The 16,900-nt window shown below is 36.8% G+C and overlaps 1 protein-coding gene across 1 annotated transcript in view; it reads left to right on the forward strand.

The window, feature by feature from the left end:
- LOC149786830 (uncharacterized) overlaps positions 1-16,900 on the forward strand; it is a 120,044-nt gene that overhangs the window by 8,921 nt on the left and 94,223 nt on the right. Inside the window, exons 3-4 of the mRNA XM_089977348.1 lie at positions 5,395-5,514; positions 6,360-6,477. Coding sequence (XP_089833474.1) covers positions 5,395-5,514; positions 6,360-6,477 — 238 coding nt within the window. The remainder of the gene's footprint in view (positions 1-5,394; positions 5,515-6,359; positions 6,478-16,900) is intronic.

Consider the following 16,900-nt stretch of genomic DNA (forward strand, 5'->3'; position numbering starts at 1 on the left):
ATCCACAACATAAGTAAACGTGACCCTATATCTGTCTGGCTATTTCACGGAGATTATTCTATAGATAAATCAACATTTGATCAGTTTATTCTGCCGTCTGACGTTCTTTATCGCAAGGAATCACTCCAACAAACTATGAAACAAATTTTGGTAAAATACAGCATAGGCAACGATGCTTTCCTCAAAAACTGTTTCACAGCGTTGACCGTTGTGGCTTATGCTGCCCAACAAAAAATAATAAACTGCGTCCAACTCCAAAAGAATTTATCGATGATGTATCACAATCTTGTGTTGAATTTGGCTATGGTAGCCTTTGGAACACAAAATATAATTCCTCTGACATTATTTCTGTTGACAATATCGCTGCTTATCCGGCGGCTTTTCTTGGACTTGGCGAGTGTCATCGTTATTGTGAACCGATTCGGGCACCCAACACACGAAATGACACGAGCTGTCATACCAAAGACTTACAAAAATTGTGCTAACAGCTGCCTCGCTTGGGGCTCATCATTAAGAGGTTAGTGTTAGAACTGGTCTTCCTGGTGTCAGGATAATGTGACTGGGTGGGACATGCTGCATGTCTTCGACATGATGACTCAGTGCTAGACATCACTATAAATTGCCACACTACAGACATCGTAGCGATATGACTGACTTTTTTTAAAGCTACTTTAAAAATCCGAATCACAGACACATTTATTTTTTGTAAATAACACTGTTTACACTGATATATTCTCTGTTACAACCACCCACAGGTTAGCTAATATGGCGTATAACAAGCCAGACTTGTTTCGCTTGACTAACTCTGCCAGACTTGTTTCGCTTGACTAACTCTACCTGTGGACTACATATACTGATTACTTCTCCCCACTCGGCAATGTACGTGGTACGAATTTAGATAGTTCATTTTATACGTCGAGGAGAGCAGACGCACATTGTGTGCGCTCTAATCTAACGGCACGTAGCAAGCAAACCATGCAAAGAAATTCACAGATTCTGAAAAAGGAACTAGGATTACAATTAATTACAATAGACATTGAATGGCAGAACAAGGAAAGAAGTAGATGAATAAAAAAGAAGATAAGTCATAACACAGAAAAATACAGGCACAGATTGAAAACCAAGGTCAACTCAAAGCACGTAAAACACGAGAAAACATGGCGGGATGACATGAAGTAAAAAACCTAGAAAAGCTCTTCAAGCTTAGGCGAATTGAAACACATGAAGGGAATTTTATTGAGTGTGCATATAAGGATGGAACACAAGAGCTGGACATGGCACATACACCGAGAGAGAAAATACCGGGATCATCAGCCGTGATGATTGCAATTAAAGTATTAAATCCGGACTACGTAAATAGATTGTACTCAATAAACCCTTTTGGAGACAAAGGATACATCATTAGACCCAAATGGAAATCACCGATACCACCGTATGAAGAGATATATGTAGGAAAAGAAAAAGTCAGGGTTAAGGAACCAACGCCTTTTTTAAGGAGAGTTTTAAAAAAACAGGAGAACTACATTTGACTGACGTTCTCCTTGAAATTCCATTAGAGGAAGCGGTGAAACGTTTCGAAGAGAAATTCAACATAAAAGTAATAACAGCGAGACTGGCAATGATCCCTCTAACAGCAGTATATAATGGGATACGAATATCAGAAATTGAAAAAAAGCAAACTGAAAGAAACAAAGAGAGCTTTCTTCATTTATGGATTCCTAGCAAAAACATGGTATAATGGATGTATCTATGACCGCAAATGCAACAGATGTGAGAAGACAGGACATACACCCTTTAATTGCCCAACAAATCAGCAGACACAAACAGAAATTAGAGAATCACAAGAAAGAAACCAACAAAAACAACAACAGAACCAACAAGGGATGGTAACTGAGAACAGGCAACTTTAGCAGCAAGAAAAACCAACTCCAAAACAAAGGCAGAAAAATCAACAGCAACAACAAGGACAAATGCAACAACAACAACAACAACAAGAACAACAACAACAACATCACCAAAATCATCAGAAAGAGGTGATACAGAGACAAATAAAAGAAATGCATCAACATGAGCGAATAAACAAGACTCAACAGATATCACACATATCACTAACAACAACAGGGAAAACAGAACCAACGCTCCTAGTACAACCAACAACGATCCCAGAACCAGCACAACTAGTAAATCCACTAACCAAAACCAAAACCAAAACAATAGAAAAACAAACAGTAAAAGAAAACAAAGAAGCAACAATTAACACTGGAGAAAGGAAGATACAAGAGAGCAATGCGAGAGACGAGCAAAATACCGGAAAATATATACAAAAATCAGTAACAACAACAACAAACACAGAAACTCGAGAATCAAACAGAGAAAGGAGAAGAGAAAAAAAGAATACGGCAAAAAAAGAAGAAGAGGGAATAGCAGAAGAACACCTGTTAGACACTGATAAATGTTTCGAATGAACTTTTTTTAACAAAACAAAAAATTCAAAATTGGAGACAAAAAAATAAATTAAAATGAATGAAAATATAATCAACAAAAAAAAATTAACACAAAAATAGCAATATTAATAACAAAAAATTATTGACAAAATAACACTTTCCCAAACCTGTATAATAAAACAATTCATACATTATAACAACACATGCAATATAGCAACCGTTAACATGTAGGGCAGGAGGGCTTCCTTAAAGTGGTGTGCAAAGATCAAACAGGTGAGACCACCCTGCAAAATTTTTTTTTTAGATAGATTAAGTATTTTTTTGTAAATAACACTATTTATGTTTTGTGTATTTCAACAAAATATTCTAGAGAGCGGGATAATTATAAATTATCCGAAACATTTTTGATTTATCGTCAGCAGCAGGTATTTATGTTAGGTCTTAACATATATCTTACGAGACTGCGTTTGTTTAGCAGTCTTGTCCTTGGATTTCCTAACCAGTACTGGTATACCTTGTGGGTTCGAACGGCGGAATCGGCACACAGCTACGGGTTTAACCGGAAGTTATTATGGCGGGGGGTCGCAGGCTAAGCGTTCGAAAGTAAACCAGAAAACGTACTGATAGCTGACAATTTGCGCATATATATTACCAGTCGAAACTGGTAGTAGTACGGTTTTGCACCTCCTCGGGTTCGTCAGGGGATGTGTATGCAAAACATTGTCAGAAATCATTGCATATCATGTTGACCGTAGAACCAAAGCCTGTGCGAAATTTATGGACAACCTTCTAAATTTCTAGTATTTCGTTTCGTATATAAGAATTCACCGGGGTTATCTCCATGTGACCATAAAGGGGAACACCTTTCCCCCACCCCTTTATGCTAAAATAGACAGTAGAGGTAAAGAGGCCAAAAATAGCTAGAAATAAATATAGCCAGAAATACATGAAAGATACAGCCAGAAATATATTAAAAATATAGCTAGAAATACATATGGGCAATCCAAAAGTAAAAATTGACCTCCATGACGGGTACCCCATGAAGGCAGAACTTGGAAAAGAGAAAAAAACCTCATTGAAGGGTACCCCATGAAGGGACCGCATGAATTGATATAAACTGGAACAAACAAAAGTAACTGGCAACGAATTGGCAACTAAACTGGCACATACAGAAAAGCTCAGCCTCTACAGTCTATTTATGCTTCTTGCTGCTTAAAATAGTATAATCTATATATAACGATTGGTATCTGAAATACAGCCTTTGTGTTCTTTTCACCCCTTGCTATGCTATTCATATCAAATAAAAATATTCACATTATATAGCGCATAACAACTTCATGATGTGTCACATATAGTTTATGTTGCTGTTCGTTAGTCATTCCAACGGTTCCATGTATTTTTGGTGTCATTTTGTTTTTGTTTTTTGTTTTTTGTTTCACCATGTGCTGCTTATGTTTTTTCGTTTGTTTTTAAAAAAAATAAATCACGTTTTCGACTACCGGATATTTCCAAAGATAGCTTCTATAGCCAGCATACATATTGTTTGGAAGCCTGGGTGACTTAGTTGTTAACGTTTTGAAACCACTAATATAAGCAATAATTAGTGGCTGCGGTTTTCTAATCAGGTTAAAAATAAACCAGGTTTGCAGCTGTAATGTGTTTCTTAGCAAAATACTTTACTTTTATTTCCCTTTGTGTGCTGACGTGCATTTAAAACTCCATTAATTACTCATCACCAGTGAAATGTTAATACCAATGCAGGGACTGTTATATGCATTAGTTTTCTTATTCTAGTTCAGCAGAGTTGGTATTTGATGTTTGGATCTAAAGGGAGCTACTAAATTTTGTAAACCTGTACTTGGATAGAGCATATCACTTAACAAGTTTTCCACAAAGGTGGCTGAAGTAAGATAAATTTTGAAGAAAATCAAAAGGCTGAAGGAAAACAATCATAGCAAGTGTCAAAAGTTCTTAACATTGAATAGTAAATTATTTGGCATTGTTCCTATGCATCATGAAAATGCATATGGTACAGCACATAGTCAATATGTGCCTGTTGTTGAGTAAAATCAGAGAGTGCCCCAATAATGTAATCCAGCTCGTGCGCTCACTATAATTTAAGTGGAACTTACAAGCGTCTTACTGTAAAAAAAAATGTTTAAAATGTATTCAGTATCAGACCACAAACTGCGAAAAATATCAGGACTAATATATAGCAAGGAATACTTTTAATTTCAACCTACTTAAATTAAGTCAGAACTTCTCCTTGAACATTTTCAAAACATAAATAACATCCGATTTCATGTAAAATATATTTTATGATAACATATTTCTAAACATAAAGTTATTTGTTTAAAAGATTTATTTTAATGGAATACACAAGTTGAGTTTCTAAGGATTTTGAGACATGAAGACAGCATGACAAGCTGTAATCATTTGGCCTGCCTTGTGTTAATATGAAAAGAGAAAGGACAAGAACTATTCATATTACATATTTACGTACAAAATGCTAATAGGCGATATACGATTTGTGCATGTACCATAAATTATTGTTTGCGGTGAAAGGCTCGATCCCTGATACCCGTACGTGCGATTGTACGCAGCTGCACATACTAGGTCGATGATCTTTTTATGGATTCTCTAAGTTTCGTCACCTCAAAAGCCACATAAGCATCAAGCAACGTGGTCGAACCTCATGTACAATCGACATTGACATAACTACAAATATAATAATAGTAAAGACATTATAATATCTTTATGTAATATTCATTTTTGGTAATACCATTTCACAATTAACCCTTTAAATGGAAAGATAGATCATTTGCCTGGCAGACTTGTACATAGATTGATTACTTGACTGAAACGCAATACTTAATCATATATAGTAATAAAATGTGTTTAGAAAAATGAAAAATAAATCTAGCAACATTTTTGTTTAACATCCTGCTAGACAACAAGACAAGGATGAATAACGAAGTGGTGCTGAAGGAACTGAAACCTGGGGATTTGGTCAGATTTTATCAGGATTACGGCGAACATTGGGCTGTTTACGCTGGGGAAGACGAGACGGGTATAGTATATATATATATATATATATATATATATATATATATATATATATATATATATATATATCTTTAACTTGAATAATTTAAATATAAACTATCTTCAAAAAGAACATCTACTATATTTTGACAGCTCTTATCAAGTAGATAAACCGCAATCTAACTGTTGAAAATAAAGCTTAAAATAGTTAACGTATTAAGAAAAATCATCATGGTTACCTAGATAAAATTGCACATTGACTCTTGTATAAACAGTTTTGGCATGTTTTCTAAGCAACTTTTCCCAAGTCATTTAGAAAAGAATACAGTGTATGATGCTTTTGACATTAAGTATATTAGTTTCATCTTCTGTGGCAACAACCAAAAAGATTAATTGTATCAAAACGGAATATTACTGACACATGTCATTAGCGCTGGCATTAGTAAGGAATTGGATTTAAACCTGTAATAAACCCCTGCAATACCAGTGTCCATTTGTTTGCGTTTGTATTTGTATGTGTGTGTGTCTGTGTGTATGTGCGTTTGTGTGTGTTGAACCCCAGTGTGTGTACTGGATATGGGGCAGAAGACAAGTGATTCGACTTCAGGGAACATCATTAAAAATTTAGCAATACTGTACTTGATCTCTAAGTTACATACAATAGGTCTCCTTTCTATATATATATATATATATATATATATATATATATATATATATATATATATATATATATATATATATATATATATATATATATATATATATATATATATATAACTATAACTGCAACGTTGAACCCAGCCCATTTATCACATACATATAGCTTATTAATGATATCTATATTTTAATATTTATTTTGAAACTTTGCAGGTGAGAAAACTATAATCCACTGGTGGAAGGAGAACGCCGTTGCTTCTAGTCCTCGAATAAAGATAACTTCATTCTGGATACGTGCAGATAAAATGATAGCTGAGAAGGGAAACAGCGAGTATGACACACACACACACAGACACACACACACACACAGACAGATATATATATATATATATATATATATATATATATATATATATATATATATATATATATATATATATATATATATATACAAGTTATAATTATATAAGTTTATGTGTGCTATAAGTAACACATAAAATAGCAGTCTTTTCAAAAGCAGTGGATCACCTGCAAAGTTTCAAAATAAGTTTTGATATATAGATGTCATTATGCAGTATTTATGTGATAAATGGGTATACATATATATATATATATATATATATATATATATATATATATATATATATATATATATATATATATATATAAGTATATGTGTGTTATAAGTAACACAGAACAGATAGACATAATAACCCACTCGTCTATTATTCCTGCGCAACTTTGTATTGTTATATATATTGTTGTAAATTGCCCATAGTGAGTATAAAAAATATAAGTGACCTCTCGCCAACCCCAAAAAGTAGTGATTCTAACATGTAGGAGTCCAGAATGTTTTGTAGACTTGGGGAGAAGTGTTTGTTCGAAAATTATTCCCCGCCCCTCCCCCCCCTCCGATAAAGAGCTTGCTTAGCCCAAAATGTTGTGAAACTGTTTTGACTTTTGAGCAGTTATCATTGTTTAGTCAACATATATATATATATATATATATATATAGCTTTTTCATTTAAACAATAAATATTGCTTTATCAGTTACTAATGTTGTGCAAGAATGTTTAACACAGGAAATACTTAGTTACTTGATGGTAGTTACTTGATCGAAGGTAAAAGATGTTATCAAGTTAATAAGGAAATGCTGTTCTCGTTTCATTTTAATTCTTAGGCAAACGATGCATAGTTTTGAAAATAACTCTTATTTTGCGTCAATGGAACAAAGTTAATCCAAAATGGTGTTTTCGGACAAATATATGAGGTGTAAATCACCTACGTTGTAGGAAATATTTATTTAATCATTTGTTTCTTCAAAACGCTGATGCAATCATTGCCTTCATAAATACATATTAAGGTAACTGAATCTAGCAGTGATTTATCATCGACAAAAGACTGTAGTATAAATTCCTTAATAAACAATAGGAGGCACATACTTAACACTTTGAAAACGATACCCTTGTATAGATTTTGGATGTCTGTATAGAAGAATCAATGTTAAGAATGATCTGTACACGCACCTTGCGTCTCATGCTACTCTGTATCTGTATTGAATGTACTGTTGATATATATATATATATATATATATATATATATATATATATATATATATATATATATATATATATATATATATATATATATATATATATGTATGTATGTATTTATAAAGGTGGTCCATGATTAGAGTGTGTTGTATGTTTGCGGAGGTCACAGTAAGTCGAGGGTATGTAGGAATACACGATTTACTAACTTTTTTAATGTTTAAAAAGGTCGTTATTTGTTCTCATAATATGAAACAAGACATTTAAGCTTTAATTTTAAAATTTTGATAGTGGCCCAGAACTATTAACATGTGGGGTACGAACCTTAAAAAAATTCATTTATTTTCACATAACCGTTTTAAAATTTTTAGATTGTCCAGAACTGTAAGGGGCATACTACTATGATACGATTTCTTTTTGGTGAATGTTCGGTCATTTACATCTGAATCGTACTGAGAATATGGCAATGCATACTCTTAGCTGAAAATATGAAGGAATGGAGTAAAAAGCTGATTGTGACGAACTTTTAAAGGTCGTAGTCGGTGCTATATGCGTATTAATATTGCTTTTACTGTTATTGTGTATTGATGAATATAATGCTGTGTATTTATTGTATAATACGGCATAAATTCAATTACTTTAAGTCTTTTAGTTTATTTTTCTTATTAAAACTTAGGTAGATAAGAAAATTAGTACACATACAAAGGCTTCTAAATTTGTATGGGAAAATATGAACTCGTTTTCTTGGATGAATACTGGAATCCCAAAGTTCGTGCAGTATTAATCCAAAAATCTGGTTCATAATTTCTCATAAACTGCAGTAACCCGCAATAAGTATTGAGTGTGACTACGCTGCATATGTTGAGATTCATTTTTTGCAGCCTAATTATACTGCAGAAATATGATTATTGATATTCAACATGTTTTCTATGTATATTGTGAAGTAGTAGAGAGGTATGGGGGTTCTGGCTCACCTATCCCGCTGCGTGGTCTAGGTGAATGAGATCCCTCGTAGAACTCTACTACTGTAATGAGGTTTCTGGCTCACCTGTGCTCGAAGAGGGTTCTGGCTCACCTTTTCACCTGTTCCCGAAGGGATGAGTTCTGACTCATTTTTCTTTCACTGCGTGCGATAATGTCCATGGGCGAATGTGTAAATACCATCGGTGGAGTATCGTTTATCGTCGAAGGAGCAAAGTCCTTTTTTGTTGATGAGTAGAGTGGAGATTTATGTCGTTGTGATCGGAAAGTTCTTATGGAGTAGTATTAAAGATGTCCCTTAATGACTATCTATAATGATCGACAGTGGCAATGTGACCGATGACTGGCTTTTTATATTCGTTTTACTTTTTTCTTGATAATATCCTCATTAGCGTGATGCAATACATTTTGGATTGAAGTCCTATAAATTCTGTGATGGGCATGCCACAAGTTTCATCTTTGAACTTTCCAAGTTTCTTTTTATTGTCTTTACAGTGAAATGGGATTGTTTCTGGATAATAGCTAAGATCAAAGAGATCTTGATGTTGATAGAGATATGCGTATACATGATCAGTGTGAAATTCATAGACGAGGTAGTCTGTATCGGTCATTAGTAGTCTGGCTTTATCTCTGTAGTGTCGTTTGATGAGGTCGTAATGAAACTCTAGCATGAGGATTTTGGAGAGACCGAGAGCAGATGTACCGACGTAGATGGGTTTATCTAGCATGAGATGTGTTTTTTTATGGATTCGATGGCGACGAGTTCTTCATCAAAGATTTTCATGCTAAGGAAAGCATCGTTGGATACGAGCTTATCTCATTGTCGTGGGTTGTTGACGATTTCGATTTCTTTCTGCCTCTGTAAGTTTCCATGGTTTCTACGAAGATGCTTTTGTTCATGAGTTTAAAGAAATTTGTTACCAAAGTCCTTCGTGGATTAGGCTCGTTGTTGGATATTGAAGTCAACGTGCGATTTCATCCAGGGAGATTGTTTAAACTTGAGAGCTCGATGAACTTGTGTAAGAATGAGTCCATGTTGAAGAGCATTTTCGATTAGTCGATAATGTATCTTGTAGTGTGTGTTTTGTGATGAATATTAGGTACGAGATTTTAGCGGGAAAGGTAGTATCAGCAGTTTCAAGGGTATCAAAATACGACTTGTACTTGGAGACTCGATCAGCATTGTACTCAGCCGGATTTAACGCAGAGAGGACAGCCCACACGAGGCAGTGTCATCGTTGTTTTTTACATTGATGCAGGCTTTGGATAGCTAGGATTTTCTTGGGGAATGGTACGTACTTGCTTCCGCGTGCCGGTGTGAACTTTGAAGTTTGAAACTTGATAGAACTGACTCCGGCAAATATCCAAACTGATCCTGACTTTTGATAATCTTTGACGCGACGTTGGATAAGCGACCAGGTGACGTCAATAATGTGACTGAAATCATCACTGCAATACACGCAGCTAACTACATCGTGGAGAGTCGCTACTAATCCAGGCAGCGAGCCTCCCAGTCATGTCTTCGTTACCTTTCAGCAGGCAGACCAGCGTACAAATCAAACGGGAAACAAGCACATCTTCACGCATCTCAGTCGGCCTCATATTCACGTCCGCATCAACTCCAGATAATATCCCGAGCGAGGACTTGAATGTAACTTTGCTGTAGGCACCCTAAATTACTCTCATGCTTACATGATGCTCATAGAAGTACCAAAACGTCAATACGGGCACACAGATCGTGTTTGAAGATTTTGCTAACTTGTATCCCATCTTCCACTTCATTGTCTCCAAACATTCCAAACGTCTTAAAGACTCTCCCGCTGACATCGAAATCCGATAGATTATTGGCGATCCAGGTGGCGATTATGTGTGCTATGCCCTGGTCACCTCAGACCGATTCATGGCGCTGGATGTCCTCAGTGGAAAAATGTTTATCCTTGTATAGACATGCCTAAAATAAAAGACATCTCATCGACGTAGACAACGAGATGGAGGCTCAATTACCACCGCCATCGTTTCCCTCATCACAACATTGACTCCTAAGTTATTCGCTAACGTCCTGGCTCCCTTATCACTGGCTAGAGCTACGGTAGCCATCACCGGAGATACTTATAAAGCTGTCATGGGAAGTGACTCGCATCGAAGATGAGCTTGTAACCTCCTCCACTGGATATGTCAATCGAGGCCACAAGAAACAAACAAAATAATAGCATTTCGTATAACACACCATGTCGTACATTCTATTTTGGCTGACACTCATGAAAGACATGCCTCCATCCGACTCAAAGCCTCAGCCCTCGTCGGTCCAGATCGGATCATGCTGATCCATTGCAAAGCCACTTTGTCGCTAAACATAAGGCAGATCGGAAAGGTATCGTTCTGACTTTATCCCCTGTACATCTGTTCAAACGAGGGGAATTTATCGGTCCTCTGTTAGAAGGTATCGCTCGAACACTGCTGCCAGGATTGCTCTGCATCGGTAAAGGACTCCAGTTGCCAGAAACCACCAGAGACAATGGCATGAGAAAAAAGTGTCTTAAGCAACTTAGATCGAATATATCTTATCGATTCCCCACTTATGAAGGGTCTTTTCCAGAGATCAACTTCCAGAACAAATCAAGCCTGACGAGAGCTGAGTCGTTAATCTCCAAAATTATTATGATGGACAGGGCATACACTGGGTAGCCATCGTGAATGATCCTCAATCTAACGATGTCGAGTATTTTGATTCGTTCTGTTTACCTCATCCCAAGGATGTTGTGCAATATCTCCACACAGCACATAAAGGAGCGTTGTATAACTCAGTACAACTTTAAAATTCCGATGATATCTCCTGTATATGGTACTGTGTCGACAACAGCCAGGGCAAGCATAAAGGACAATCCAAGGTCGACACAGTGTGTCAACTCCGTCGAGGTGGTCACCAAAAATCATCAACACATGATCAAATCGAGAATTCCTGTGTTTGGTTCTAAAATAGCACACATTTTCACCGGTAAAGCTTAGTCTCATGACGCTTTATACAAAATGCACCACTGCAGGCACTGCGAGCTCGATATGATCTGCGAGGACCTTCGCGTGGAAAGACTGTAAAGTATGTGGACATCGACAAATTCTCGGATGAATCATAGATGTCCACGCCCTCATCAGAAAGCTTCCTAATGGATGGATGTTGCCAGGACATAAATATACAGGGCGATGGAATCTCTTAGAACAGCAACTTGGATGAACACGATCAGCCCCTGCCAGGTCAGAAACCCTACAGCGGTGTTGATGCCATCGCGATGCACCACGATATGTGTTACAGAGATCATCCCGATGATAAAGTGGGACGCGATCAAGTCGTGATGAGGGACTTAAAAGAACTCCAGCCCAAACATTTCAGAGAACGTTTAGATTGAACTCTCTTGCGTGGCATCATTGGTACTAAACATAAGCTCGGAATAGGTGTAAAAACAGGTAAAAGTACAGCAAAAGATCTCGCAGAGGAACTGCATAAACCTGCAAGCAAGCATTTTCCCCGACGTCGAGTCATCGCCGTAGACATATACTAGATATAGTCAGCAGATCTCATCGATATGAGAGATTATAGCGCGTACAGTGTTCGTTTCCATTATCGCATAACAGTCATCGATGTCTTCAGTAAATATGATTGGGTCATTCCCCTCCAAAAAAGAAGGAAATTGCATTGCAGAAGCACTGGATGTAATCACGGGAACACGAAAACCTCATAAACTCTATGCAGATCTTGGAAGTCAAATTTATAACAAAACCGTCTCAGACTGGCTTTTAAAAAATAACATAACCTTATACAGCACTCATAATCCTCTCAAGGCCTCTGTCGTAGAACGATTTAATATAACTCTTAAAAATCACACGTGGAAAAGATTCACCAGCGATAACACTAACCGATACTTAGATTTCCTCCAAGACCTCTTGACCACTTCAATCATTACTGGCATCGAAGCATTCGAACGACTCCAGCAGATGCCTCCTCCAAAAACCAAAAACATCAGGTCAGAGAGTCCTTATTTGTTAGATCCAAATGCAAAGTAGGGGATTGCGTCAGAATCAGCAGACAAAAATCCACCTTCGAGAAAGGATTCACACCCAACTGGACGGAAGAAGCCTTCGTCGTCGATACCGTTCAAAAAACTATTCCCATTACCTACACCTTCAAGATCCTTCAGGAGAACCCATCCAAGGGTGTTTGTACGAACTGGAATTAACAAAAACAAACCCGGACATCTTCAGAGTTGAAAAAGTCCTCTCTACTAAAAGGGAAAAGAATCACTCGTCCAGTGGTTTGGCTATCCCGAACAATTCAACTCGAGGATTCCCACTGCATATTATAGCACCTCCGAAATAATCTTATCATACTCCTCTATCAAGCTCTTCCCAGAGACGGTATTACATTTTGTGGCATGCTCGTCAAGATTCATCTTATATTATTTAAATGGCAAAAAATCCACAGACTGATGCATTTAGTATTTTGAAAGAATTATGGGGTTATCAGAGCGCTGTTGTTTATATCTTTACAGAAAAAATTAAAGCGCAGTTTCCTTTCAATGCATAATAATTGTTTTTGAGAGAGGTCAAAAAGATGTTTGATTTTTTAAAATAATTTTTCCGTGGCATCTTGATAAATTAATAGACTTAGGAATTTTCTTGGAACAGCACTGATATAGATTTGGGCAATCGTATGGGAACAACATGAAAAGTCATTACACGATATTGTGGAATGACTCAAGTCGTTGACGTTGAGAAGGTAATACAGTTATATGAAGTGAACAACAAATATTCTAGTGATGATAATGACGACGATGTAGTTAACAAATATAGTACCATTGATGTAGGTCGTCAAGGATAATTAATTAAAGAGATACCTTTGGCATTATAATATATTGAATCGCGAAATGCAAGTTTTGGCAAGAATGTGAAATTTTTATACGTTTTAGAAGCAAATGGCACAATGTTATTAGTTTTGTACAAAGATATTTACATACAAAAATACAAATAACTATTGATTCAATATACAAGCTATGCACGATATTTGATGTCATCGGATGCCATTGTATATTCTGCGGTCATTTTTGAGATGGTATAATACTTTTTACTCATAAGGGTGCAATGATTGGGCCAAACACCCAAAATGAAGATACTTATATTCCAATACAAATATCTAGAAGATGATAATAGCAGCAGGGAAGTTTAACAGACCTTTTTTCCCAGACCAAATTAACCTTCCTACGAGAACTTTCTCCGTAGAAGCCTCTATTTTCATTTTTACGGCCTTCCACGAGGGTCAATTTTCGTATGATTCAGACTTGATGCATCAGGTGAGTATACCAAGTGTGTCATAAAAATATGCCACCCTGGACAAAAATAAAATTTTCCTCATCAAGGGAAGTTTAACAGACCTTTTTTCCCAGACCAAATTAACCTTCCTACGAGAACTTTTCTCGTAGAAGCCTCTATTTTCATTTTTACGGCCTTCTACGAGGATCAATTTTCGTACATTTCAGACCCAACACATCAGGGTACCCCAATTATGTATCACAAAAATATAACACTCCAGGCAGAAAAATAAAATTTTCTCTCGGAGGTGATTTCACTCTAGGTCATTCGGGGGATTCTCGCCGAGGTGGGGATATTTTTCTTGGTTATTGTTTTTTGTTGTTACTCGGGGCTGCTTTGGTCCATTTTACGTCACATTAAAATAATATATTTAAAAATAATATGAGTTCGAATACCAGCGTAGTTGGAGAGCCGCATTCTGCTAGATTAGTGCGAGAACAATTAGCGGCATTAAGGAAATTTATTCCCACGAAAGAATTATTTAAGAAAAAAGTGCGTGAACACGAAGATGAAGAACAGGGATTCACTGAATTATCGTCGAAATTATTAAAGCCAGTCACGGAAGTAACCGAGTGAGTCTTACTTGGTGACGTAAAAGATCCGGATATCAAAAAGCGTGGAATTCTTCCTGTGTTGAGAGACATTGAGGAACATACTCGAATATTACCAGATCGGCCAGTACAAGTTTCGCAAGAACCGCAGCAAGCAGAGAGATTGAAAAAAGAGGAGGAAAAAGAAGAGGAGGAAGACGAAGGTCAAGAAAAAGATTCTCGCGAGAAATTAATAGAAAATTTTACTATTGGGGGTTGGAGTAGGATGAGAGAGAAATTTAAAGAATTTGAAGATGATATTGAAGCATTTGGAGAATTCGCGGAGGATTCTTTCGACAATAGGAAAAAATTTTTAACAAAGGAAGGACTAAAAAAGAATAATAAACGAGATATTTGGTTCAATACGCTATACCGAGTTAGATTCAATTTATTCCAGGCGAGGAAAACGGATCCGATTTATCATCGTTTTTTAGGAGCCGCATATGAGAGAAAGGAACATAACGAGGGAGTATTATCGAAAAAATCTTCGAGGAAACCAAAAGAGGAAATTCAACTACAAGAAGAAATTCAACCTCGGGAATTAGGAGCAAAACCAAAAATAAAATCCATCGATATATCTCCGGTATTTTCCCCAATAAAAGGAAGAGCCGATATCACAGGAACTATGCCTTACGTACATTTTACCGAGGATGTTATTAAGTATCTTAAAAACGAGGATAATCTAATTAACGTTGCCAAATTTGGTTTCGAAGAAAGAGATAGATATTTATCTCATGGAAGTATCGATAAATATACCAAAGATAATTGGATCCCTGCGGTATATTTTGCTTCAAAGAAAAGACGCGTCGATCTTAATAATCCGGGTTACAAAAATTTTCTGGAAAAAATAAAAGAACCGGAAGGGGAAGAGGAAGATATAATAGCATCGTTACACAGAGAACTATTTCCGGAAGAAAAAAAACAGGCAGCGGATATAGCATTTGTCCTGACAGTGTTGTCAACGATGTATCTCGCCTCGAAGTATTAATCGGAGGAAAACGAGCCGGAAATAAATCCTCCGAAATAATCAACGAAGCCTCCGATATTTGTCAGCGATTATTTCGTGGTGGAATTATTAATTCCTACATTTACAAGGAGCTCGTTGACGAACTCATCGATTAAAACAATACACTTAGGATAACATGATCGTTCACAAACATCAACGCAGGCCCAGACAGGTCCGCGTGGCTAACTTTCGATTGCCAGTATACAAGTACATCCACGGCAATGGATTCGGCGACATCGTTGGAAGCCTCGTTACAAGAGTAGTCCCTAAAATCGGACCTATGGCCAAGCAAATTGCATCAAAGGCAATAGGAAAGATCGGCGAAACTGTTGTCTCTGGCGTTGGTAATTTGGCCAGCAAAGGCTTCGATGTTGTCAAAATATCAAACTTAATGCGTAAAAAAAAACAACCTATTAAATTGCCTAGCACCAGCGAAATGCCCACCGATGTTAGTAAAATTATAAACGACGCAGCAAATAAAAAAATAAATGATCTAGCAAAGGAAGTTGCAAATACAAGTTTCATATCAGGTAGCGGTCTTCGTTTTAGACTATAATTCTTAATAATAAATGTTCGCACAAGTGTCAAACGAAGTATTCGACATGGACGAACCTGTAGGTAGGGACACCTCCGTGCGTGATTTCCAATATTTCTCGTACGACACAGTGACACCAAATGCGCCTAATCGCGTTGAAATTCAAGTTCACGATACAACAAGATATTTTCTCCCATCCGAGGCATATATCGAATTTGCTGGCGAGCTTTTGAAACACGATAATACCACCTATGGAGCAGATTTTAAAGTCGGATTTGTCAACAACGGTATCATGGCGTTATTCAAGAGCGCCACTTACATGATCGATGGAAGAGAAATTGAATCAATCACAGGTAACGTTGATATAGCAACAACGATTATAGGCCTAGTTAGATACTCGGATGATTTTACCAGATCAGCTGGTCCTAGCATGATGTTTGCCAAAGATAATTCTGATCACGCTGATCATGTCCAGTATATCGTCAGGAGACCGAATAATCACGCTGGTAATGATACCGCTGACGTCGAAGACATGATAATTGACACCAATGATAATTATAACCTTGGATTTGCCACGCGGAGAGCCATGTTGACTGGCAATGAACGAAGATTCTCCTGTGCGATTCCGCTATCTCACATTTTTGGATTTTGCAGACATTTCAGGAAGATTATTTACGGAGCGAAACACACAATTTCCTTTGTTCGAGATGACACAGGTAATAACCGAGCTATCT

The sequence above is a fragment of the Sinohyriopsis cumingii genome, chromosome 12 (genome assembly GCF_028554795.1).
Source record: "Sinohyriopsis cumingii isolate HCF-2022 chromosome 12, ASM2855479v2, whole genome shotgun sequence".
NCBI classification, from domain to species: domain Eukaryota; kingdom Metazoa; phylum Mollusca; class Bivalvia; order Unionida; family Unionidae; genus Sinohyriopsis; species Sinohyriopsis cumingii.